This window comes from Glandiceps talaboti, chromosome 14, assembly GCF_964340395.1.
Source record: "Glandiceps talaboti chromosome 14, keGlaTala1.1, whole genome shotgun sequence".
In the NCBI taxonomy this organism is placed as follows: Eukaryota; Metazoa; Hemichordata; class Enteropneusta; family Spengelidae; genus Glandiceps; species Glandiceps talaboti.
The window spans coordinates 12,959,521-12,975,739 of NC_135562.1; the positions used below are offsets into that span (position 1 = coordinate 12,959,521).

Sequence of the window (16,219 nt, forward strand, 5' to 3'; positions counted from 1 at the left end):
ATTTTTACCAAAATAAAGTTGACAGCTTTGTTTGATGGATGAAAATGTTTGTGTTGTATTTGTATGACGTAACAGATCACTAGTACACAGGTTTATTGGATCAAAACAGTGTAGAAAGTACAAGAGATGTATGTGTGAATGTGAGTGTGTGTGTAAGTATGTATGTATGTATGTATGTATGTGTATACAGTGTATGTGTATGTATGGATGGATGGATGTATGGATGGATGTATGCATACATGTATGTATGTATGTATGTATGTATGTATGTATGTATGTATGTGTGTGTGTATATGCATGTGTGCATGTATGTATGTATGTGTATGTATGTATGTATGTATGTGTATATATGTATGTATGTATGTATATCATATGTATGTGTGTATGTATGTATGTATGTATGTATGTGTGTGTATGCATGCGTGCATGTGTGTGTATGTATGTATGTATGTACCGTATATACGTATGTATGTAGTATGTATGTATGTATGTATGTATGTATGTATATGTATGTGTGTATGTATGTATGTATGTATGTATGTATGTATGTATGTATGTATGTATATTATGTATGTATGTATGTACGTACGTACATGTATATGTATGTATGTGTATGTATGTATATTATGTATGTATGTATGTATTGTGTATATGCATGTATGTAAATATGCGAGTATATATATGTTTACATGTTGTTCATGGTACAATACAAAAAAGTAACAAATAGCATTAAAGAGGTCACAGTAATTATTAAGTAAAATCAATTTTTATTCTGCAGCAAGTATACATACTCTATAACACAACATTTCAAACTTAACATAATAGAATTAAAAAGCAACACAAACTTCTAAATTTGGAAACATGTCACCAGGAGTTCCAGGATACACGCATAATGAAGATATCAAAACATATTTTACATATAAGTATTATGTGACTCTATATATAACAACTATATACAATATTTAGTTTTATAAAATTCTATATACATATATACATATTATCCAAACATCTAGCAGTAACACATTATGCAGCCAATGGGTAAATAGGAGAAACTACTATTACATCTTCCATCCATGTAGATTGAGGACTCCTCAAGGAGCAGGAGAAGAGTAATTTTCAGAACTCCTTGGGGGTGGGGGGATTGCTTCTGGAACTACTATTGGGGATTTAGGGGTTGGATCATCATCGCAAACCACGACCGTTTAACGGTACAGTTCTTAACAAGCCGGTTAATATTTTGAAGAAATAATAGCTCTGGTTTGCGAGAATGGGGTTGGATAGGAGGGGGACTACTTTTGAGGACTCTGTGATTATTAGTGGGGTGGGAGGGATCATTTCTGAGGACGCCTCAGGATGGGGTGGGATAGGAAGGGATCACTTGAGGACTCCAGAGAGTGGGGATGGGGTGAGACGGGAACTACTTCTGAGGACTCCTGTGTATTAAGGATGGGGGGGGGGGGGGGGGGGGGAGAATCACTTCTGAGGACTCCAGGGTATTAGGGATGGGGTGGGCAAGGATCACTTCTGAGGACTCCAGGGTATTAGGGATGGGGTGGGTGAGGATCACTTCTGAGGACTCCAGGGTATTAGGGATGGGGTGGGTGAGGATCACTTCTGAGGACTCCAGGGTATTAGGGATGGGGTGGGTGAGGATCACTTCTGAGGACTCCAGGGGATGGGGTGGGTGAGGATCACTTCTGAGGACTCCAGGGGATGGGGTGAGCTGGGAGGGGGATCATTTCAGAGAGTACTGCGTGCCATGTATTAATATTACCTTATCTTAATTTTTTTCAAATTACATGTAGGCATATTAAATTTCATTCAAATTATGTATTAAATTGTAATTGTTTGATTTGGATCTTTGTACCTTTACTTTAACTTGAATATTCCTTTGTATCATATATTTACATTTTCATCTAGATTGCTGCATCCACAAGATGAAAGTTACCCCCCACAAGATGAAAGTTACCCCCACATGGCAAAAATGTAAATATGTCATACAAAGGATAATGAAAGCAAAAATGAAGCTAATAGAGATATTAAGCAGACATTACGAGAATGAGATGACAACAACAAATCGTTTCTCATCTGCATCTCATTCTCGTTACTCACTTGCGAGGAACTTGCTGGTTTCTCACCAAAAATGGCTTGCTGATGAGATTCAGGCCACTTACATCTGCATGTTTTGATGACGCAAAGCACAAAACGATGACATTGTTCTTGTCTCGTTCTTGTAAGCTCTGCTTTATCTCTCTAATAAGTTGTAATTGAATGAGCTTAACCTACTATAGTACATTGTACATGTCTATAATTAGTAATTTCTGTCATTTCCTGCAGACATAGATGTCGACACGTATAAATTGTAATTGCGAAATTGAAGATACCATAAATACATGTAATTGTCTAATACATATAGAAGTTAACTATCACATTGTCATAAACCAACCCGGCCCGGTCTTATTGCAGCAACTCTATAACATACCCCCCCCCCCCCCCCACCACCACCACCACACACACACACACACACACACACACACACACACGCACGCACGTACGCACGCACACACACACACACACACACACACACACACACATTTCCAATGAGTGGAAGATATTCTAGCTTGTGCATGTGAGAAGCCCCTATTCCCACACGAGACTGGAAACTTAAGGTATAGTTGTAACTCTAGATTGTGAAGTAACACCCCCCCCCCCACCTCCTCCCATGTGTATGAAAAGTTTCAGTAACTTCCCCTTGTGAGAAGCCCCCCCCCCCCCCCCCATCAAATGATAAAGTAACTCTTGCTTATGAGAAGCAAACATATGTAACCAACTTTCACACACTTTTAACTCAAAATGGGTTTCTGCATATGTGCAGCATTTGTATATCATGTACACCGCCAACTTCAGTTGAAAATGGGACCCAGTATCAGCTTGACACTCAAGTTACAATCCATGCTTTGAAAATTGGGACATCTCCACATCTCCCAGAAATCTATTTTTTTTTACAACTGCAGTTCTACCAAAATGATATGACAGGGCTACTTAACACGTCACAAATATATCAAAACTTGTAGCAGTATAGTCTGGTATTTTGATATTACACACTGGACTATAATAACTCGTACAAAATGGACAGTCTGTCAAATATGACATTCATGCCACACTACCAGCCGTCACTGAACAACACGACTTATTCAAAGTCTAGTTTTCAGTGAAAAGCTTATTTTTGTATATTGTCATTTATTTTGTACATATTTGAAAGGAAGTAGTGTAGAGCATTGAAATACATTAAGTTAACAATGTAAAAATTAGAGGTCTAATCATATGCAAATAAACTACCAACACAAGCACTGCATGGTTTTGAAACAATAGACCTGTTGCCGGTTCCAAGATGCATTGCGCATCTCTCCATACAATGCCATGTATTCTGTAAGCGCAGAGGGGTTTGCACTTGCTACTCAGGGGGATGGTCGTCAAATGATGGTACCCTGGGTTTACCCGTAAAATCCCACTCTGTCATCGATGGTGTTCAGTCTTTGTTCTATAAAATCACCCATACTTAAAGAGGTCAACATGTCTTACCATCATTTCCTGATGACAATGTTATTTCAAATGTCATAAAGACAAAACAAGACTAAATCTAACATGAACGACGTCCTCTCGCGCCATGCAACTTGGAACCGGAAAATCGACTATTGCATGATCTGAGAAATAATACAGGCCCATTTCATTGATAAAATTACACTAATGTGAGAACCTGGGATTGAATTGTTGGCCTTTAAATGTCCAGTTTGGAATTGGATTAAAAGTTAGGAATGAAAAAACTGTTGTCTGGTAGATAGAGCCATATAAAAAATTGGTCCAGAACAAAAGAATGATCTAATTTAATCCATACAGCTAAAGCCAGTGATAAGATAACACTTATGTGAGATCCTGGGATTGAATCATGGGCCTTTAAAACAATGCCCTGGATTGACACTACTAATGATGACTGTACCAAAGACTTTAAAAACAGATTTTATTCTGTGAATATTTCCCTTATGGTGAGTACACCAAAGCCTTTCCAAAACAGTCGTTTTGATTCGTGAATTTTCCCTTATGGTGAGTACACCAAAGACTTTCAAAACAGTCGTTTTGATTCGTGAATATTTCAAATAGCCAAGATCACCAACTACAAGGTCTCCATGGGTAGGCAGACACCTCAACTGTGTGGAACAAGGAAGCACTGTTTATTATCATCACCAGATGTTATATAGTGAGGGAATTTCAAGTCTCAAAAGATTGGCAGAGTTTATAGTCTGTCTCGTAAGATTGTTAGCAAAGAGAGGTTTAAAGTATATCGCATATCGATACCGACTCCTGAATTAGTGAATAAATTTGATAAGCTGTTAGGTTGCGAATCGAAGAACAGCGTTGTTAGATTGTTAAAGCAATGATAGTTCAAGCATTATTTTGAATTAAGGAGCAAACCAACACCAGTAAAAAGTTAGTTTCAGCACCGAAATGTCACCAAAGTATCAACAGTGCTTCATTCTTCCACAGCTACAAAAAAACTGACTATGATTTGGGTGTCTTTCCTCGTACTGATGTTTTAGATGGAGCCCTTGATTTACTGCCTCCTGTACGGTCAGATAGGGCTGTCTTAGTACCACCACGAGTACTTTGCCTACTCTTGGCTGAACTCTTAGTTGGTGATTTGATTCTTGGTGGTGCACCGAGTACAGCTGGTCTTGGTAATGCTGTTTTCTCAAATAAAAACTCTAAATTCTCATGTTTTTCTTGGATTTTGGTTTGTAGGTTTTTCTGTGTGAGTGATATATGTGCTGTGGCTGCTTCATCTATCAGCTTGGAAAGTCTCTGTTGAGAAAAATGAAAATGAGAGAGAGAGAGAGAGAGAGAGAGAGAGAGAGAGAGAGAGAGAGAGAGAGAGAGAGAGAGAGAGAGAGAGAGAGAGAGAGAGAGAGAGAGAGAGAGAGAGAGAGAGAGAGAGAGAGAGAGAGAGAGAGAGAGACAGACAGACAGACAGAGAGACAGAGAGACAGAGAGACAGAGACAGAGACAGAGACAGAGAGAGGGGCAGACAGAGAGAGAGAAAAAAAAATTACAAAAAAATAGTGATTGATATTATTTTGATTAATTAAAAATTTTTTTATGCTATTCATCCATTCAGCTTAATTAATTTTCACTGTACCCTACTAAGTCTACATGTATTCTCTTATTCTCTTGTTGTAGCTGAATTGATTTTAATTATACTTTACCTCTCTATCTAATGCTACATCAGCCTCTATCTCCCGGTAAGGTTCTTCCAATACTTGATCTTCAGACAACACTAGATCTTGTCTGTTTTTCAAAATATTTTCTCTTCGTTCTCTCTCTTGGAGGTCTAACTCTTGTAGTTTTTGTTCATAGTTCCATACAAGGTGTTCTTTGCCTTGTTTGAATGGTAACGGCTCAGGAGGCGGGTATACATGAAGTTTACAAAGTGAAATCATGGGTTCTCTTTCCTGACTGCTGATAAACTGATAGAGTTTATAATGTTGCATGAATGTTACGAAAAAATAGGATGTGAAAGTTTTTAAGTTGTTTGCAGTCACATTGGATAGTTGAACAGCTTTATTCTTGTATAATATGATGGCATCCGTCAAAGGTAATCCTATTGAAGAAAAAAATTCAACAGAGAACACAATATTTTATTATGATATTAAAATATATATTATTTTGATCTAGTGAGTCCACATATGGCGTTAATCTCCATTTATACATGATGGAAATGAGATAAACAGGTTCACAGTGACTAGCCTGTTTACAGCACTGCTAGTTAGCTGGTTGTACCTCCTAGCCTTCATATTCTCCGCTTGCCGTGATTACATAGTCAAAGCTGATAATAACGGATTGAAAATTCTTGGGACAGAACTTATTAGTATCATTTGCTTGAGAGAAGGCTGTCATCTGACATAAACAAAAGATAGAGTATAAGAAGAAACAATGGATCATTGGATGGTCTTTGTCAGCAAATGAAGGAGTTACCATGGTAACATTACCTATTGCATCACTTTGCACTTCTTTGGCTAATTCGAAGACAGTGCACACTTCACTCCATGGGAACCCTGTCTTGATAGCAAACATCAGGTTGTCATAGTAATAGTCCAGAATAATAGATTTCTTCATATCAATGTCTTCATCAAAATCATCCATGCTCCATTTCAAATATTTGGCCAATTGCAGCCTACCAGCTTTTCTCTGTTGACAGTGAAAACATAAAGACCACTTACAAATTTCAATTAAATGTTGTCGGTGGCCCAGCAGTTAGCTCGTACGCCTCTTACCTCTGCAGTCTGGGTTCGAACCCGCCTGGTGTCGGCTAGGTTTGATTTAAAATTTAACCAGGTCTGTATGTAAGAAGGGTGGTGCTCAGTTTGACCCTGTCGAACAACGCAGGATTTCCCCAGGTATTCCGGTTTCCTCCTGCTTCTTCAACACCCTGTTCAACACTAGGGCACTAGGGCGCTGCTCTTGCGGCGACCATTCAACAAATTTCCGAATTTAGTTTTGGACGAATAAAGATTATAAAGATAAAATTCAACCTTCCATTTCAAGGCAAGGGAATTCAAATTATGGTGCATAAACTTCTTTATGTACAATATTAATAAATTATTACACAAACAAGGGAATCGATTGTCAGCACTTGCCAAAATATGCTCAACATGATAAATCTCATCATATAAATAAAGCAGAGATTTTATATCACCATCAATAACTCTATCATTACAAAATATTGTTAATTATTATTTTTTTAAAATTAAAATGGGTTAACACTAACACAGTGTATTTTCTAATAGCACAGAATAATGTTAATTTTAATACCCCCCAACACAGGGAACCCAAAAAATTTAGACTTTAAGTACCACCGGTATTCTCAATATACACAACGTCTCACATATCGAGACAAAGTGTGCGTGTGTCTCTGTGAAGTGTATGTGTGTGTGGGGGGGGGGGGGTGGGGGTGGGGGGGGGGTCCATATTGTAATTTGTAAACAATGGTCTCCATTTTCTTCATGATTTGTAACATTTATTGCAATATTGTATACTGATATTAAAAATCACGTATTTCTGCTGCATTTTCTTCCCTCGCAAGTCATTCTGCTGTACTGTCAATAAGACTGCAGACAAGTTTAAAATAGTGTACTGAACTGAGTCAGTTGAAGACGACAACCATCTCAATGCGTCTGTTGTTGTTGTTGTTGCTGCTGATATTGTTCTGAGAAATGATCGGATGTCCACTCTTGTGATATAGTTTTACTCTAATTAGGTTTCAACTGCCTTAAAATTTAGAATTCTAAGGAACGACATTTAAGAAAAGAAACACCATTTACCGGCAAAGCTGCAACTTGCTTGGCCTGATCTGTTGTCAGCGACTCCGCCATCTTGGATATGTTGCTAAGGTGAACCTCGCGAGATACTGCGAGAACATATAAGAAATCGCGCATCCCCTGATGACATGATATGACCGACTTCGTACATGTATTTCTATATTTGGGTCAATGCCACGCAAAAAAGTATGCATGATCATCACTTTACGGCGAACCCAGGATAACCAACCTACGATAATTACTAGGAAAGCTATAATGGTACGAATTGGATGGGTTTCTGTGTTTTAGCGGCCCATTTTCAGTTAGACTTCGAAGAGTACTGGGATTGGAACCGACTGTTTCAACTTTAGTTTGTTTATCACTTTATGGATGCCCTGAGCTGAGGTGGGAAATTTGAATTTTCATTTCGATCGTGTTACTAAATAGTGTTGTCATGTTGTTATCTTTAGCTCTGTGTGATTTAATTAATCTTAGCTGCACTAATTGTAGCTTTGTTTTATTTGCAATACTTTTTTATTTATATTTTCTTACGGGGTTTGCAAAGAAAAACTAGCGGAGGACCGAGAGCGAGCGACGACGGAGCGAAACCGCTACAGTTCACTGCAGTTAATTTAATTATATATTTGCTTTCTAGACGGGGTGATTGATATTTACGTGTTTGAACTTGATGACAGGAACAGTAGTCATGTCGAAATCCGATAACATGGACCCAATATTGAAGGATGGTCACAAAATAATGGCGTTATTAACATTATAGGCCAAATAAAAAAAAAATTGTTTGGTTCCAGTTACCCGACTCCACCTAGATTCTTCCGGCGACCTGAACTTTTTTTTACGTATTCCAGAAAAATAATAATAAAATAGCGAAAATCGTGAAGTCTCGCAAGAAACGGTGGGTGCGGAAACTGACATCAACTTAAAAAGACACTCTGAAACTGTTCTTCCAATCTGTAATGGCTGTACATCTGATAGGAAGAAATAAACAACACAGAGACCATTTGGAAAACAATGGAAAACCTAAACTAGACACTCACACATGAAAAAAAATAATATAAAATAAGATATAAAATCTACCTGCCCCAGGCCTTTAAGGGTGTTTATGAATTTTCAAAAAATACTGTCTCCAGTAGTTGTCCTCAAATAGGATATCAGTGATGGTATTTTTGAATATTCATAATTTTATAACTCCATCATTTTGTAATGACCATCCTTGAATAGAATATTAGCTCTGGAGCTTTGACACCCCAGGGGGTTTTGACACGTCTTCCAGAAGACATGTCGAAACCTTTTACTTGTAGTGTATACATCCATCTAATTGAATATTAACTCACAGGTGACTGTGAATGTGAATGTGATGGCCATCATCAGAATCGAATCCTAACTTTAATACTCTGTCTGAAGTAGGATTATCTACACATAATTATTTATACATTTTTCTTCTATTAAAATTCTACCACAAATGACTACAGGACAGATATGTAGGGCATACCATACCTTTGCTCTCAATTTTAGGTGTAATAATTTATCAGAGTAAAGAAGGGGTATTTGTCCATGAATACCCAGAGCACTATCTCCTGATATGTAAGCAATTGTTTGGGGAAAAAGGCTTTCTTAAAGGAGTATCATCTGTGAGCAGTATAGTGTTGGATCTGTCACCAACTGCACTGGTTGTAACTGAGACAAGCATAGACATTATACATGTTACGTGTTATCGGTGGTCAGTATTATCCATACCCGGTAAGTAGTACAGAAACTGTTTGAAATTGCAATTGCTTTTTGAAGGTGATGGTTTTTGGGTCCAGACCCAATAGTCAATTTTATTTGATCTATTGTGTATGCAGATACAAAAAATGTGTGTACCCACAGGTAATGCAATACTGTTCATAGTGTACGATATTACAAGTAAAGTTATTGTACCTATAACTATATATTTTCAGAAAAACATTCCAGTTGCAGCTACAGTGCAGCTGTAAAAGACATCAAAAGTGTGATCAATAAGTTTTTGAAGACATGGACACCTTGAAGTGAGTAGCAGTGTCTAGCACCAAATTCTTTGATAATTCTTTTGCTTCATGGAATATGGTATGGATGATAGTTATTAAACATAAGTATTAATTAGTTATAACAACTACTCAAAAAATGAAAATAAAATGAAAGGTGATAATCAGACAATTCTGTGTTAGTAATTCATGGTTACCAAAGTGGTAACCTGCTAGTCATGGGGATATACTACTTTGTTGATCATAATGAACACATTCATATAAAAAAAAACACTTCAGATTTTACTTCTTGTTTTAAAGGCCGTTTATTCAATCCCAGGTTAATTCTTAACATTAGTGCTCTCATATCAGTAGTCATACCACAGGGAGCAGAACAAATAGTTAATTTGTTCTTGCGATTTTTCAAATTTCTAAGTAATATTTTCTTATTTTCAGAAGGAAAATCACGAGAACAAAATTAACTATTCCTCCTGTTCCCTATGGTCATACTTCTTTTCTATAGCTCTGCCAGACAACTGTTTTTGACATCTCAATTTTAATCCTGATCTGAATTAGGTGTGTATCCCCCTTCATTCCTCTGCAGAGCTGTAGCATGGGATGTACTGATCAGTACATCTCTATCTGAAGGATGCATTGTATCGCCTTATTTTCTTATTTGTGATCATCATGAAAATTTCCCAGCTCCATTTCTACTATAAAATTCGCTAGTCCGTGTCTTAGATTTCAAGTAATTGTATCTCTGCATATCCTTTTGCAATAAATGCCAAAAATAGACGTATTAAATTTCCTGTTTACTACTGCCCGTAATAATTGCTAATAGGTTAAGAGCCTTTTATTACGTTACACCTGATTCACTCCTAATTAGAAACGAGTTTCCTGATAACACTTAATTAGGGACTAATATTAGTCATTTAGCCTCTAAATTATTGCCTAGTAGGACTGTCAATTACCGGTGTTTAGCCTGACTTGTTGGTAGGCCTTATAAGATCCAATATCACATCAGCCTACCTGCAATGATACTGTGTGCAGACTGGCTCGTGTAGACTGCCACCTCTGGTAGCTCATTTGCATAACAATATACCGTTTCTATGTGCACAGAGATCAACAACAGCCCTGGTTATTGTTCATGCTCAGTAAGCTTAGGACATACCACTAATATATGCAAAATAGTCATCACCGGATTAGTGGCAGTTAAAACTATTACTTGTGGTAGAGTTGGTGGAAAGACATACACACGGCCAGACGTAACACAGATAGAATTGGATAACCTAGACTTGCAGGTGAGTGTATACTAGTGTTCCGTTAGGTTAGACATGAATGGTAGATGTTTATTTGAATGTCGGCTGTTGTGACAACCTCAACTTAGCGATATAGAACATGTGTGTATGTATGTGTGTATGTATGTAATAACGTATGTAAGTGTTATGGCTGTCATGACAGTGTCACTACTATGTAGCTAGTATACTGCACAGTGTGATTTCTATAACAAACAGCATACACATAGTAGTTGCGTGTTACAATTAAGTGTCATTCAAACAGTTATATGTAGCACCACTGTTATTCACGGTAAAGGCTGTCAGCCCAGTGTTGACCAATAACTACCTAAGTGCACCTACCAAATCTATGGTAAGGATACTAAGGTCCGATATTGCCATCTCTCCTTTGTTCAATTATTTATACATCTCCTTCAAGGCAGTACAGTTGACCTGGCCTTGTGATAGCCTTTGATATGATCAAAGTTAAGGCCACACTACCTAAAATAAACAATACATTATGCATTCTATGTCAATAAGCTTTTATTCGTGATTGTTAGCAGTGTAGTCTGTAGTCTGAGGTGTAGTGAAACACTGTTATGTGTCAATTTGTATTGGGCATCTTGAATCAAGACAAATAGTACCTGACAGTGTTTAATTAGTACTATTGAGATCTGTTTAAATTTTGTTTTTTGTTTCGTTTTCTTGTCTGTGTGTTGGATGGTGATTTTGTATATCTTTCAACAGGGTAGATTGGGAGAACAGTGCTTAGTATGCACTGAAATGATGTTCCTCTATGATGAAAAAAGAATAAAATATATATAAAAATAAATAAATAAAGTACATTTTTAGGATATGACAAAAATAGGGTGAATTAGAATAAAATGATAAATTACAGAAAATATAAATTTTAAAAAAATGTTTGAATTTAAAACCTACTTTTACTAGTGACCTTTTATGACCTTAAATATTGTCATCAGCTAAGTTCTACTTTCATTAGTGATATTGTTTTCTAGTCTAGGAATCTCATAAGATCTTGACATATATGGAATTACATGTATAAAGGAGAGAGAGGGAGATAATGTCCAATGCAGACTCGTCCCTTTATACCTCAATGATCTGCTAAAACATTTATCACAGTTTTCCTGTAAGAATTAATGTTTGGAATATACTTCTGATTATATTGTCTAATTTAGACATGGCCAAGAAAAACTTACAAGGACGAGATATTATTATTATGGTTGGAAGGCAAGGTTACTGTATTAATTTCTTGTATGGCAGGCTAAGCATCTTATCTAAGACTTGTTTTAGTAGAGGTCATATATACCCTGCATAAACATGGTCACAATATACCCTGAATACATCCTATGGTCACAATAGATATGCTACTCTAATCTTATGCCAGGTACTCATTTGTTTACAACACAATTAATGATGCCCAGAGGACATTTACATGTAGAGCATAAATATCTGGCCTGGCAGTGGCTGGGAATAGAATAGTGCTCACTGTATGAATGTGTGGCTAGGTGAAGCTGATAGGGGTATGAATTTCTGGCAAGGTGACGCTGACTCTAGGGGGTATGAATTTCTGGCCCGTTTAGGCTTAGTAATAATTACCATTTTACAACTTGTGAATTTGTGGCCATGGCAGATCTACAATGTAGAGGTGAAGCTAAAATTGACATCATTGAATGTCTGGCTGGGTTAGGCTACAATGTACATGTTGTCTACAATATTGTGAATGCTTGGTGATGGCTATACTCTAGCTAGGCTATACAGTTAACTATAATTTACATACAACTTTAGGCTATGATACTTACATGTACATGTATATAATATAGAGTGAATTTATGAATATCTAGCCAGGCAAGGCTATATGATACAGACATGTACAGGGTGAAATTCTTGGTAAGCTATATGTACTCTACAATACAAATGATTAAAGTACATTGAACATTTGTAATAATACAGTCTGAATTTCTGGCCAGGCTATCATCAGTATACTGTCGGAAATTCATACATGTAGTACATGTATCAATTTCTGGCCTGGCAAGGCTATATACAATACAGACATGTATAGGGTGAAATTTTTACCAGGCCAGGCTGTGATACAAACAATTGATGTACATATATAGCTTGATTTTCTGTCCAGGCTAGGATCACTATACAGTGTGAATTTCAGGCCTGCGCAAGACTACCCTACAGACATGTATATGGGGTGAAATTCTTACTAGGCCAGGCTAGGCTATGATACATTATGTAAATAATATATACAGTGTGAATTTCTGGCCAGGAAACCTGAGGCTAGATTGAGATATACGTATACATGTGTGTACATGTACATGTACATTCCTGGCCTCCATGGATAGGTCACTACTGTATATATCTATCCTCTGTTGACTTCACTGCATGATTAGTTTTTGTTTTGAAATCAGTGAACCCTGGAGTTCAGGAAAAGGTGATTGTTGCAATTTGTTTCATTTTGTGCAACAGAAAGGTCATGTCATGTCAGCAAAGTGACTGCTTCAAACAGTCTTGATAAAATTTAAAACCTTTTTTTTTTTAAAAATTATTTTTATTTCAAAATGTTACACTTTTCCTTGGGATGGATGGTACAATTGAAAACTTGATACAGAATACATGTAGATGTAGTATCAAGTCTGTAGCAATAAGATATTAGTACATGCTTAAGGTAAAATTGTAATGTTTTGGCAGAGATCCACACAAAAATTTGTAAGAATGAGGAGGCGATCACTCTCAAAACGACAAATAAAAAAACAAACGATAATATGCAAAGGATATAAAAAGTAAATGAAGGAAACCTAACAGTATTCCTACAGCGTAGTTCAGATTGTAATCAAACTGAGACCCACACACAGTGCTATACTGAGGCCTCCTACATGTACATGTAATCCTCAGGACTTTCAGTTTAATAGAAGATTATATTCAAGCATTATCTACATGCTGTAAGAAATTTGTTTGTGTGTAAGTATCATATACCTACTTTTTTTTTTGTATATATCAGGATATTACTTTATCAGTGTAGCAAATAACATCAATTTTTTTGTCCATTTGTATTACGTACATCGCATGCTAACGGTTACTCAACTTAAATATCAATCTTTGATTCTGTATTTTACGTACTTCAATGAACTAGGCTATATCATCTTTCATTAAGAAGTCAGGTATATAGATTAGATTGGATTAGATTAGATTAGATATAGCTTTATTATAACTGTATAGGAAATTGACAATTCTATTTGGGTACATAAGTGTAATATTAAGATATTAAAGAACACTACAACGTACAATGAAATAGACTAATGTTATAAGTTAAAGTATATATGTACATGGACATTTTGTAGTGTCTGTATATTCCCAGGTGCTAAACAGAAATGTGTGTGGTCTGGTTGTTAATAAAAATAAATTTCTGTTCCCCTTGCAGTGTTTCTTTTTTTCAACATATTGCAGTAAAGAGACTGTTGTTAGGCTTGTTTCCATAGTGATATCTCATTAGTTTTCATCCCAAAACACGGATGTCTACTTTGCAGTAGTCGCAAATTACTGGTAAATGTCAACTCTTTAGAATATAGGTGTAAAGAGTTGTAAAAAGTCATTTTAAACAGTTTAGATCTCAGAATAGATTGTATACTTCTCGCTTCTTCCTGCAACCTCATTACAGAATACCCATCATACTACATTGTACATGTACATACACAGAGCTCTTAAATCATGATTCTCGCCCACCGGTAATTTTCAGCTTTTCTCTCCTTGGGGAGGTGTTTATCATTTGCCATATAATAGCCTTATGGTTTAATACAGTCTGCGAGATACAATTTGTTGTACTGACATATCTGCAAACATTGTTCAGAGAGGCTATGACCAGTGACAGCTGAATAACATATCGCTATCAACCGTACTGTCTGGGCATATTTTATAAGAATAGTCACAATTGAAATAACTATAGAATTGGAGATGAAAAACAAATTAGCATCAGCGTGTGTATAAAATAATGGTATAACAAAATATTTATTTGTATTTTTTCAAAAATAATCTTTATGACAAAAATTAAATTTTATGGTTTATGATATGATAAAACATTACTATGTTTTGAGAAATAAAGACACCGTATCACTGACACTGTATTGAGGAGAATCCTGTAAATTTACACATTTTCCTTTTAAATGTATAATTTTTGTCTTTTTTTGGAGTCAGCTACATGTAGATTTGAGGCCAGTCATAGTTTGACAAGATAATTCATACTTTACTTAAACCTTGCGTCAGCTGCTATAGTTTTTGTTATTTACAGTTGTCACTGTAACTACCAGGTTACTCTTTATGGCAATAGTAAAAAAAAATTTTTTTTTGGGGGGGGGGAGATGAGGGGTTTAGAACAGCATCTCCTTCACTGAAGAAAATATATAAAAGAAAAATGATGCTTTCTAACAAAACGCTGTAAATGGAATGTGACAGATATATAATGTAATAATTAATATTTAACTTTTAAGTCAACTAGATCTATAAACACTGAGTAAAGATATAACCCTAACTGTATTTTTTACACAGTGCAGTCCCAATGATTATATTCTTACAAATGTAATCCATTGCGACAACATATTAAACTCTTGTGTCAGCATATTCTTATCCTTAGAGATAACATATTAAATGCTATGTCAGCATATTTTCAAATGATCTGTTGTTTCATGTATGTTGTCAGTGTAAATATGGCATATTACCTGCACCAGGTGACTCCTGTAGAATTACTTCAGTACAGTTGAAGAACTTTAAATTGATACTAAAGTCTAATGAGTAATGGATAGCCTGCTAGTGCAGGTATAAGTACATGTATAAGCCCTTCTAGTTGCTATAAATACATGCTGATGAAGGTTAGCTGTGAGCTAACCAGGTGCTGTGCATTTTCAGTTGCTAACATGCTGGTGAGATGTGAGTACAAGTCCAGTGTTATACATGTATGCATTTTAGTCTGCAGGTAGACCTCGATATCCCTCTACCAGAGGGGAGTATTTGTTTGTACACAAATAAATGTAACTATAAGTTGAACAAAACACCATTCCAGTTGCTAATTAACAGATATTAATGAGGTGTCAGCTCAGTGTTAGCACATGAGCTTAACTGCTAACCTGGTCTGGTCTGGTCTGGTCTGGACTTGTGTAGATTAACCCTTCTAGTAGCTAACACATGTTAGTGAGGTATTAGTATACCAGTCTAATGTTAGCACTGAGTTCACAAGTGTTAACATATAAGGCTGGTGAAGTTATTAACCTTTCCTGTTGTTAACATGCTGGTGACTGGTGAGGCATGATTTAGTGTTGGTGTACAGCACATGTAGCACTAGCCTGATGTGTTTGGCCTGATGACAACCCAGTCACAAAGATATAGTCTTACAATGTAAAATAGTACTGACTGTTCAAGTGAAGTAGTACATGTACCAACCAATGTGTGCAACTCATACTCACAAGCACAATGTATTTAATAATCATATTAGAAAAATTGATGTACAATGTGGAATACAATTCATGTGCTTACATATAAAGACTTCATTAACATACATTGTCCAAGTTTGGAAAAAAAAAAT

The 16,219-nt window shown here is 36.3% G+C and overlaps 2 protein-coding genes across 2 annotated transcripts in view; one reads left to right on the top strand and one right to left on the bottom strand.

Moving 5' to 3' along the window:
- Positions 1-2,896: 2,896 nt before the first annotated feature.
- On the bottom strand, positions 2,897-7,429 carry LOC144445748 (uncharacterized protein C8orf74 homolog). Its single transcript, XM_078135391.1, has 4 exons — positions 7,374-7,429; positions 6,042-6,240; positions 5,259-5,653; positions 2,897-4,857 (listed from the first exon to the last, which is right to left on the bottom strand). The coding sequence occupies exons 1-4, from the start codon at positions 7,422-7,424 to the stop codon at positions 4,558-4,560; spliced, it is 945 nt and encodes a 314-aa protein (XP_077991517.1). The 5' UTR covers positions 7,425-7,429; the 3' UTR covers positions 2,897-4,557.
- Positions 7,430-10,513: 3,084 nt separating this feature from the next.
- LOC144445282 (uncharacterized) overlaps positions 10,514-16,219 on the top strand; it is a 127,807-nt gene continuing 122,101 nt past the window's right edge. Inside the window, exon 1 of the mRNA XM_078134823.1 lies at positions 10,514-10,650. The gene's annotated coding sequence lies outside the window, so the exon portion shown is untranslated. The remainder of the gene's footprint in view (positions 10,651-16,219) is intronic.

Coding starts and splice junctions, on each gene's coding strand:
- LOC144445748 (XM_078135391.1), bottom strand. CDS start 7,424: ATGGCGGAGTCGCTGACAACAGATCAGGCCAAGCAAGTTGCAGCTTTG. Junction 6,241..7,373: donor AGCAAGTTGCAGCTTTGCCG/GTAAATGGTGTT, acceptor CACTGTCAACAG/AGAAAAGCTGGTAGGCTGCA. Junction 4,858..5,258: donor ATGTAGCATTAGATAGAGAG/GTAAAGTATAAT, acceptor TTTTCTCAACAG/AGACTTTCCAAGCTGATAGA.